The sequence below is a fragment of the Lynx rufus genome, unplaced genomic scaffold, assembly GCF_022079265.1.
Source record: "Lynx rufus isolate CCGP_SWC_20201006 ecotype Redwood Valley unplaced genomic scaffold, mLynRuf1.p SCAF_1, whole genome shotgun sequence".
In the NCBI taxonomy this organism is placed as follows: Eukaryota; Metazoa; Chordata; class Mammalia; order Carnivora; family Felidae; genus Lynx; species Lynx rufus.
The window spans coordinates 54945627-54957045 of record NW_025814823.1 but is presented as its reverse complement, the minus strand read 5'-3'; the positions used below and the strand labels follow the sequence as shown (position 1 = coordinate 54957045).

At 37.4% G+C, this 11419-nt stretch overlaps 1 protein-coding gene across 1 annotated transcript; it reads right to left on the bottom strand.

Moving 5' to 3' along the window:
* Positions 1–279: 279 nt before the first annotated feature.
* On the bottom strand, positions 280–4642 carry LOC124508622 (polyhomeotic-like protein 1). Its single transcript, XM_047075159.1, has 2 exons — positions 4550–4642; positions 280–1698 (listed from the first exon to the last, which is right to left on the bottom strand). The coding sequence occupies exons 1-2, from the start codon at positions 4640–4642 to the stop codon at positions 394–396; spliced, it is 1398 nt and encodes a 465-aa protein (XP_046931115.1). The 3' UTR covers positions 280–393.
* Positions 4643–11419: the final 6777 nt, after the last annotated feature.

The window sequence follows — 11419 nt, the reverse complement described above, 5'->3', positions numbered from 1 at the left end:
CGCGTTCCACCCACTTCCTTACGGTTCCACACGGTCTGTTCCTCCTCCCAGAGAGCTGAGGCCCTGGCTATGTACTCCACTCCAGGATAAGGCGGAGCAGTCCTACTTCTCTAGACTGCCTCTTTTTATAAAGATTGGATCAGGGGAAGTGAGAAAAGCGAGAACTGTAACTTTTAAAAATGAAGGTAGAACCCGGAGAAAATGTCACAGCTGCCGCCATGTAGCACCAGCAACCAATTCTTGCACTTTTCTTCCCTGTCTCAGTAATCCCCTCTCCAGAAGATTTACGTAATTGGAACAGCTCTTTCTTCCCTGTAAAGTCTGCTGCTACCAGGTTATAACCTGGACAGTGGAGAGTGTCCGCCTTCGGCTCGTGTGTGCAAGAGGGCCACCTTAGGTCTCCTTGAGGACGTTTATCTTGGCGCAGATCTTGAGGGCAGGGCCCAACTTGATGTTCATGGCACTCATGAGATGTTCCTCTTTAAGTAATAAAAGGGCCTGTCCATCAATCTCCTGGGAACGGAACTCCTCTGCAATCTCTTGGCAGCCTTGTAGAGAAGCGATGAACTCATACACCTCTTCTACGCTCCAGCGGCTGGGATTGCTGGACAGGAACACAGGGTTGATGCCATGTAATTCTGGCGTCGGTGGTACCGTATTGGGGGTCCCCAGGTCACGTTCTCCATGCCCAGTTCTCACAGATAAAGGCCCAGGAGATGTCGGAGAGAGTGCTTCATCGTAACTGGAATTATCCGAACCCCTGCTAGAGTCCTCTTGACCCCGGTGGCGCTTGCCCTGGATCTTGGCGCGGGCGATGTCAGAGGAGCTACGGCGGGGTCCACGCCGACGAACACGAGCATAGTTGGCTTCTTGGAACTCTTTCATTTTTTTCCTCTTCAGCCGGAACTGGTGACTACAGCTCACGTTATACCTCTTAGCGCAAGTCATGGAGCAGAACCTCTTGGAGCCGCGAAACTGCTCTGCAGGAGCATACTTCCCGCAGTACTCACACTTCAGGAGATTCGCCTTCTTATCCAGCTCAGCCGATGGGCTGTCCCCTCCCAAGGGGCCACCTGACTGATTCTCATTCAGCCCCGTCGGGAGGCCGGTCTGCAGCGGCTTCTCAGACTCTTTCAGTAACTGAGAACAACCCACCGGGAAAGGCTCTGCTCCTTCCTGGATAACGAAGCCTTCAATGATGTGGGTGAGAATCTGGGGCTTCACGATGGCCTGTGGGGGTTTTGAGTCACCCATCTGTCTGGACACCATGGCTAGTGTAGGAGGGGGTGCTGACGGGGCAGGAGCCAAGGCTACTAGTTCACTGCTTGGAGTATTAGCATTCACACCGGTCACTGGTTCAGCTTTCTCTCCAAGACTGCTCTTCTCCTCCAGGGCCTTTGGGCTCTCTGCTGCTGGAGATGCCTTGGCAGGAAGCATTGAACCCAATGTGGAGACATCGTCTCTCTCCTCCTCAGATTCTGCCTTCCGTTTGACAGCCAACGTCTGGGGTTTGCTCGCCAGGTGCACGGACTGCATGTAGAAGGCGGCAGGTACCTGGGCTACGACAGGTGAGGAGGTGGTAGCCCCACCCTTTACCACGTGCGCCGTCCCCTGCACAGGAGCAAGGGTCATCCCGGAGGCCAAGGCGGGAGGGCACTCTTGCGGCGCGCCAGGAGCCTGGGACGAAGGTGGCGAGGTCTAATAAGTTTTAACTTGATAAACAAGCGATGTCTTGCAATATGAATAGTATGTGATGTCCAGGGTCACATGATCACAACTGAACCAATAGTTCACTTTGATATACAAGTGCTTTGTTTTACAGGCATGTTCCCAGAGCAAATTATGCTCACAAACTAAGGTTTTACTGTAGATGTCATTGAACTACTTATTACATAAGCTCAAATAACGAAATTGAACTTCTTTTGTAAAAGTGAAGAATATAACTTTATTTATTTAAAGAATATCAATTTTTTTAAAATTTATTTTTAATGTTTATTTTTGAGAGACATAGACAGAATGTGAGTGGGGGAGGAGAGAGAGAGAGGGAGACACAGAAACTGAAGCAGGCTCCAGGCTCTGAGCTGTCAGCACAGAGCCTGATGCAGGGCTGGAACCATGACATCATGACTTGAGATGAAGTCAGATGCTTAACCAACTGAGCCAGCCATGTACCCCAACAATATAACATTATAATAAATAATGCATATCAAGTGTCATTTTGAAACAAAATATTTGAGAATATTGTCATTAAAAATTACTCAAGTTGGGGCACCTGGGTGGTTCAGTTGGTTGGGGAACTGACTTCATCTCAGGTCATGATCTCATGGTCTGTGGGTTCAAGCCCACATCAGTCTCTATACTGACAGCTCAGAGCCTGGAGCCTGCTTCAGATTCTGTGTCTCCCTCTCTTCTCTTCTCTCCCCACCCCCTTGTGTTGTATCAAAAATAAATAAACATAAATTTTTTTTTTAATCAAGTGAATGCTAAATCAAAAGTTCACATATTCTACAGGGTCATATCAGTTATAAACAAAGATTTAAAGAACTTCTCAAGTTCATCTATATTTGTGAGAGTAGAGCAAAGATACTTTTTCAGTGAATAATTTGGGGTTATGTATGACTTCCCCCTCACTCTTAGCATATGCATTCATTTAACTAATTGACTTAACTGAAACTTTATAGACACATGGCAGTTGTGTGAACTTGTGATCAGAAGTCAATGACTTCAAAATAATAAAATAAACACGTTTTTTTCTGATTTTCTTTAATTTTCATACTTGCCAGTCGAATTTTCATTCAGTTTAAGTACATATACAAAATGCTTCATTTTTTCCTTTTAGAACATATATTTTGTGAAACATCATTTCACCTTAAGTATTAGGTATATATTATGCACCACCAGTTACTGTTTCAAACTGGGATATTTACAGAAGGGCTAATGACACATAATAACACAAATCAGAAAAAATAGAAAGTAGAAACAAGTTTAAGAAATGAATTATTTTGACATTGTGGTAAATGTATATTGATTTTGTATTTATAGTTATAATTTATTTTATTTTATGTTTGACTTTTTTTTTTTTAATGTATTTTGAGAGACAGTGCAAGCAGGGGAGGGGCAGAGAGAGAGAGATGTAGAGACACAGAATCCCAAGCAGGCCCCACACTGTCAGTGCACAGCTGACGAGGCTCTAACTCATGAACCAGGGGATCATGACCTGAGCTGAAACCAGGAGTCACTTGGACATTTAAACGACTAAGCCACCCAGGTGCCCATAGTTATAATTTATTAATCTGATACCTTAACTAACCAACATAATTAAGACATTTGTCACAGTTATAGGAGCGGAAATAAGGAACGTTTCCAAGAAAAATTGCATTCAGTTTTGTGTACAGGACTATTTCAATAATGTATATGTGTTTCTTTTTAATTTTGCTATAGTGGCATTCAAATTTGGCATTTATTTTAATGTGGATTTTCTAGAAAAATGAACAGACTTTTAAAACTAATGTACCCAACGTACTATCTGTTCATTTATCATTCCAATCAGCTGATTTTTTTGGTTGGAATTTTTGTTTTACTTCAATAGTAACACTTTTGTCTTCACAAGTATTATAAATTAGGTCTAGTACATCAAACTCACGAGCTCATGACTTTTAAAATTTAATGTAATGAGTTAAACACACGTTAGATTTCGAAATACTTAGGAAATATTTATAATGGTAGTCCAGTAGAGTATACACTGTGGCAATCAGAGAGCGACTGAAGATGAGGAAATATCTCAGCCATTATAACTGTTTTCAGTAGTATTCCTGGAACACAGAAGCAGCTCTAAACTGTGTTGAAGAAATTAATGAAGAGTAACCAAACACTTTCTCCTAGCTCATTTTATTTACTCCTGAACTAAGTACCCTGCTTTGTATATTCTTTAAATTTTTTTTAACATTTTATTTATTTTTGAGAGAGAGCGAGAGAGAGAAAGAGCAAGAGAGCAAACAGGTGAGGGGCAGAGAGAGAGAGGGAGACACAGAGTCTGAAGCAGGTTCCAGGATCTGAGCTGTCAGCACAGAGCCTGACATGGGGCTCAAACTCACAAACTGTGAGATCATGACCTGAGCCTAAGTCAGACACTTAACTGACTGAGCCACCGAGGCGCCCTGTTGTTTTATATATTCTTAATCTCATTTTCTCTGAACTCATCTTCTCTGGAGACATAGGTTTAATATAATTGCATCTTTTGTTAAGGGTTAAATGTATAGATATGGAAAGAATTAGTACTCCAGAGAAGTTACCCTGAGATAAAGTTTTGTGCTCTTTTTTTTTTTTTAATGTTTATTTATTTTTGCGGGAGAGAGAGAGAGACAGAGACAGAGCATGAGCAGGGGAGGGGCAGAGAGAGAGAGAAGCAGGCTCCAGGCTCTGAGCTGTCAGCTGAAGTCAGACATTTAACTGACTGAGCCACCCAGGGCTCAGTCCCACACAATTTTTAAGTCCCATTGCATAATCAAGTTTATAAGCAGAAGGAAAGTTAGAAGTGTTTCTGCCACACCTTCTTCATGGATGGTCGTATGTGTAAAGGGAAGTGCTTGATGCCTCCTGTCTGGTGGTGGCATCGTTGCTTCTGCAAACTAGGTATCCTCATTGCATTAGATGCTTTTCCGCTTTTAATATTTATCAAAACATTTTATCGGTAAATATCATCATTTAAACATCAGTGACTATAGTCGTTGACTAAGTTCCCAAAGATGAAATATCTTATGTATCCCAATGATATACTTCTATTAAAAAGGATTTGTTCTTTAATTTGTTCACAGAGGTGAATATAAATGTAGTAAGATAATGCTACAATGTAGAGGTTTTTGAAATGCTGTTCAGGAATTGAGGTTTTTATTTTGGCAAGTTCTTGCAAAGCTTTTGTATATGCCTGCTTTACATATTACACTAAAACAGGAATCTCATTATGGTTGAAACAGAAAAGCTTTTTTACATCTAAGAATAGTTATGTTTTCAAGCATTCTGTAATTCTGTTTATCATTTAGATTCATTTTAAAGGCATACTATTTGCATTAGTAATGTCAAGAGTACATTTTATTGCTTTGGCATTCTAATGCATTAAAACAAAAATAATAATTCCTTTAGTAGATAAAAATACTAATGTTTTGTATGTACATTTTACTACAAAATAGCTACAAATGCAAAGATAATTAAGTATTACATAATTTTTAAGGATAAATGGTTTACACTAAAACACAACAAAGACAGTTTTGGTTAGTAGAAAAAATTTATTTTCCACTTTATAGAACACAAAAGTAAAACATGATATTCATCCAACTTAATAAAGTGAGATGGTATATCACATCTTTTAATGAACCTCATGATTGATAGAAAGCAAAATCTTATTTTTTATGTCTATCCAAATTATTCCTGTATTTTGCTACCAGAATGTATTGAGCCCTATAAGATCCACTGCAATGGCAATATGACATATGCATTCATCTTTTCATTAATTAATTCATTTGGGCTAGAGAAATTTATTCAATAATGTAAAGAACATACATAAGTGGTTATTTAGAAGGTTTATTTATTTTTCACATAAAGAGTTCAGATGAGATTGAATGCAAAGAAATCAATGGAGAGACTATTGCAACAGTGAAGAGAAGAAGGAAGGAGGGATACAGGCATATTAAAAAGAAATAATGTGATCAAGTAATCCAATTGGATATAGGGTATATGAGAAAACAAGGAGACATTTTGTTTATATTTTCAAATATATATATATATATAAAAATGCCAAATCATTGGGGCGCCTGGGTGGCGCAGTCGGTTAAGCGTCCAACTTCAGCCAGGTCACGATCTCGCGGTCCGTGAGTTCGAGCCCCACGTCGGGCTCTGGGCTGATGGCTCAGAGCCTGGAGCCTGTTTCCGATTCTGTGTCTCCCTCTCTCTCTGCCCCTCCCCCGTTCATGCTCTGTCTCTCTCTGTCCCAAAAATAAATAAACGTTGAAAAAAAAAAATTAAAAAAAAAAAAAAAGCCAAATCATCACTTATTTGTAATATACTTTGTCCAATCTAGACTCCCCTCCTCCACACACACACACACACACACACACACACACACACACACACCCGGCTTTCCTCAATTCCTAAACTTCTCATTCTCTTCTAATTTGTAATTTGAATGCGTAGAAAAGAAAACTCAGTTTATCAGATTTAAGGAGAAAAAGAAATTATTAAAAGGAAAGCCAAAGACTTGGACATCACTTCAAAGAGCTATGCTCACAATACACAATGAAAAGCCCTGGGAGGTCCCATTTGCCTAAACCATCTGACATAGGTACTGCAGTTTGTAGTCTCCAAATTTTTCCACCACTGCTCTTAAAAATCAGAGCTGCCATTGCCAGATATCCAGACTCCTAGCTGTCTCCATGCCTTAATGATTGATGCAAATGATTACCTGACAAATGAGTTTCTGACTTCTGTTGTGGGACATTGGACCAATGTGGCAACTACCTCTCTTTAATAATGTGTACTCAAAATTCTGTCAACAGCCAGAATGCATGGAAATGATTCAGTTCCACATTTAAGTAGTCATTCTTGATCAATCACAACTTAGCTAGACTTTTCCAAAATATTTTCTGTATACTTTAACCAGTTTGTGAAATACTCATACTGACAATCAAATAAAATCACTTTAAATAAATAGATATATTGATAAAATACATGAAATAACCTGTACTTATTACTGTGACAGTCCCATGTACATTCTAAGTTAAATAATTCAGTATTTTGAATTTTGAAATTTCAAATTTTGAAATTGCCTCAACTTATTCAACATAAACTATATATATTCATTTTCAACCATTGATAAGGTAAGTTTCTTCTGAAGAGTGTGTGTGTGTCTGTATTAAATAAATAGGGCTATTGAAGGTAGGGAAGTTAGTTTCTATTTCTTATACACTTTCTCATAGTACTTGCATAAGTTTCCTAGAGTTGCCATAACACATTACCACTAATTTAGTGTCCTAAATCAACAGAAATTTATTTTCCCATACTTCTTGAGGCCAGAATTCCAAAATCAGTGTCACCAAGGTCAGATTCACCATGCAACCTCCAGTGGAGAATCCTTCCTTTAGTTTTCCAGCTTTAGGTGGCTATTTTCATTTCTTGGGTTCCATGGCTTATAGCCACATCACTCCAATCTCTGCCTCCTCATCACATCACCTTTTTCTCTGGGTGTTTCATTCCTCTTCTGTCTCTCATAGGAACATTTGTCATTATATTTAGGCCTATTAAGTATACAGGATGATCTCATTTCAAGATCCTTAATTATATCTGCAAATACTCCTTTTCCAAATAAAGGTTTGCAGGATCACAGATGCTAGGGATTTAGACACGGACATATCTTTTTGGTGGCCACCATTTAGACCACTAGAGTTTATGGGATAATTCAAAATGTCATTGAATGACTAATTTTACTTTCATTACTTATTATTGATTCTAACAATCTCTCAGCAAACAAGACCGTGTATGTCCCAACCCTCAGAGGATGTACTGGTGAAACAAAAATGAGCACGTTAAAATTCCTACGTTCAAGGAGCTCGTGATATGCTGATCTAAAATATGTATGTGTGTGCATATGTGTGTATAGTATCTTTTTTAAAAAAGGTATTTAATGGAAATTCATAAAGGTGCATCAGTGGATATAGGAAGTAGCAGCAATTTCATCGCTTAAGAAGTGGAAAGAGGATGTAGGAAGAAGTATGGGAGGAAATGATACCTGAGTTAAAATTGAAAGGTGGGTGGGAAAGTTTCTGCAATACAAACAGAAAAACAATTACTTAGCTAAAGTTCATTTGTGAATGTTTATAAACATTGTGGTCTATTTTTCCTATTATTTAATTCCAGTACATTTGAGTATAGCAGTAATTATACTGAATGTCATAAATAACTTATAGGTTAATTGCTGTTTGCTACCAGTATATCCAATTTGGTTTTTTTGAAGCCAGTAGGTAAATGAATACAAAAATACATTGAACCATTTACAAAAGAGCCTTGGAATAATTGGCCCAATTGTATTTAAATGTCAATATTATTAATTTAAAATCTTACGATAGTATTAGAGAGGTAAGTATCTTAGATCACATGATATTGGCACTATCACTTAACACTTATCACTTAGATGTTTTTCATATTGGAAATTATTTTCCTAAACCTGCTAAGATAATCAATATAGGCCATAGTCTCATAAGTGTACATTGCCTAGTTCTCGGAGGAGAAAAATTTTGTATATCTCTGACATCTTTTGTTTAGATAACAATTCTAACAATTGCTTAACATTCTATATATTGCTTAACATTCAGAATTAAAATGCAAGTAGAAAAAAATATTTCTAGAACAGTTACCTTATGGAAAGTCAATCTTTTATTAATTGTGTATCACATAATATATAATATTTTTAGAATCAGAGTAATTCCATTGCTGAAAGAGTACCACAACCCAAGGAATGTGTACAGCCTCTAGAATCTAGGAAAGGCAAGGAACAAATTCCTAGTAGGAAAGGAACATTTCTCTTCAGACACCTTGATTTTAGCCTCGTATGGCCTCTTTTGGACCTCAGACCTCCAGAACTGTACACTAATAAATTTGCCTGGTTTTAAGCAACAGAACTTATGGTTACTTGTTACTATAGCAATAGGAAACTAATACAGATTTTGGTTACTCTTACTAGCTTCTTTTGTCACGTTATTTTCATATAGCAGAAGACTGTTTTCGTTATTAGCACCTGACTGTGAAATTATTATTATACACACATTATTTCAGTAACCACGGTATTGCCAGTGAAAAAATACTTGAGGAATCACCACATATGGCTCAGTGATTTGTTATCCAAATATGTATAGCCATATATTATTTTTCTTTACTGGATTTTCTGTGATGAACAAATACACAGTTGAGAATAGCCCTACAGTGGATTGTTTCTCTAAATCTAGCTACCAGTATCAATTTAAAAATGTTTGCTCCTATTCTTTTTTCTATCTTAGCATAGCATGACAGTGTGTAATAATTCAGTTATGCTATTTTCCAAATAAAAATGATGAAAATTAAAGATTGTATTATACCGTCGAGAGCAATGTTGTTATTTGTGACTTGCAATTCCTTCTCTTGACAATGAAAGCATAACAATGTCTATTTTGAGAAAATGGCCTGTGTGCTTTGCACATTATGAATTAGCTCACAGTGTTTAGTTATCTGGTACAAGTAGTCACAATGTCATAATAATTAAATGTTAATTTAATAGCATTCTGAATTGGAATAAGTAGACTATGGCAAGCCATGAAAAGCATTTGGACTATGGCATTAGTGAATGTTTTAAAGTGTTCTCTTTTATCCCCATTGAAATAATAATTTAGTTTTACACTCTGGTGGCTTGGGGCTTGATGCTGTAAGAGCTCTGCCTAGTATAAATTGCATAAATCACACAAAATGTCCCAGAACATCATGCTCCGTGGCTGATGAGAACCATATTGTTCTGCATTTTTTTAGAAAGAAATTAAGCCCCAGCTATTTAATCAAATAACATCACCAACAATCCCTTGCCATCAACTCTTATGACATGTATTATAGCTGATGCTGTCATTTGTAAATTATCACTTGCCATAATGTATTTTAAATTTTATTTGACCTTGATAAGACAAAGATTTTTTTTCCTACTGAAATTAGCATGCTGCTCACTATTGCACCTTTTATCTTGCATTAAAAAATACTTGACAACACACGATTGTACTTTGAACAAACCCATGTTTTTAAATAGCCTGTGTCCTGTGTGTTGATCTTAGGCAATGATAAAGTGGAGACTGAATACCCATTTGTTAGGACAATTTTCCATTCAAGAGTTTCTTGTAAGAAATAATTTGTTCTTTATGTGTTTTCTCTCTCCAAATTTTTAGTCTCAGGGATCCATTTTTCACCTTAATCTACTCAATTCTCCCTCCTCTTTAAAGGGGAGTGAAACTGTGATATAAATTTTCTTTGCTGGGCCCAACATCTCATTAATTCCAGAAGAAAACCTCTTTCCATTAAGTAATGGCCTGTATGTGGCCAGCATATTTCTAGGTCTCCCTGCAGGGAGAAGGGAATGGGTAAGAGTAAGTTCCAAAGAAGCATCACTGAATTCATAGGCATACTGAGAAGGAGCTTTGGCAAAAGATTTGCCCTCCTGGACTAGGTGAGGCAGATATGTCCCTTCTGTGGTTCTCACCTCAAATATTCACTTAGAAGCTTTGGTATAGGAGAACGCATCTTCTAATTTATTAAGTGTAGACTTAAGGTATTTTTTAATGAGTTCCACAATAATAATATTTCCCTAAAGATATAACACCTTGCAGTGCCTGAAGACACAGGTAATTCCTATCATCAACAGGAATTCTGAGAATGATAAGTGATATATTTTTTAAAATGTTTTTAATTCATTTTTGAGACAACATGAGTGAGGGAGAGAGGGCTGAGAGAGAGGGAGAATCCCAAGCAGGTTTCCATTCTGTCATCAAGGAGCCTGACATGGGACTCGATCCCATGAACAGTAAGATCATAACCTGAGCTGAAATCAAGAGTTGGTTGCTTAACCTACTGAGCCATCCAGACACCCCTGAAATCAACATTTTAAAATGTACTTTTCTTCTTTCAGAATATGGTGCAACTCCTGAAAAAAAAGTGCATAGATATCTGAAAGGAGGCTGTGAAAAATACTGGTATGAACAGCATCTATCAGACAGTATATGTGTATGCCACGTGGTGCCCAAACAGCCCCAGGTTTTATCCTAGTTTCATTTGGTTTTGAGCATGCTAGTCAATGTATTTAGGCTTCAGCTAACTCTTATTACAATGGGATTAATGTTGATACTTATTTTACATAGTTACATTGGTATTCAATATCTGAACTAAGATCTGTACATGTAGTATCCTATTCAATGCTCACAACACTCTATGAACATCATAGACCCAAAGGTAAAGTGATAAAATGAATGTAAAGTACTTATAAAATACCTGGAAATTAGGAATTACCCAAAAAGTATTACTACCAATATTATGAAGGTCATTGTGTTTGTGAGGAAAATATGCATCAAATTATGGGCAAAAATGAATTATATAAGCTGTGAAATGAATTAATGATCCAATACTTGGTAGGCATAGAATATGTACTCTCTACTTGTTGATTCAATGAAAAAGTTAATTTTACATTTATGTTTTCATTTCAAAGTTTTATTGTCTAGCAAATTTCATTCAAGAAAGAAAAGCCATTTTAGTTTGTATAAATATCAAATTTACCTATTTGGATTTTTAATCGTTAATGGCAAAAGATCATTGGAAATATTTTAGAATTTTCCCAAAGAAACCATCAGTACCAGACAACACAGTTCAT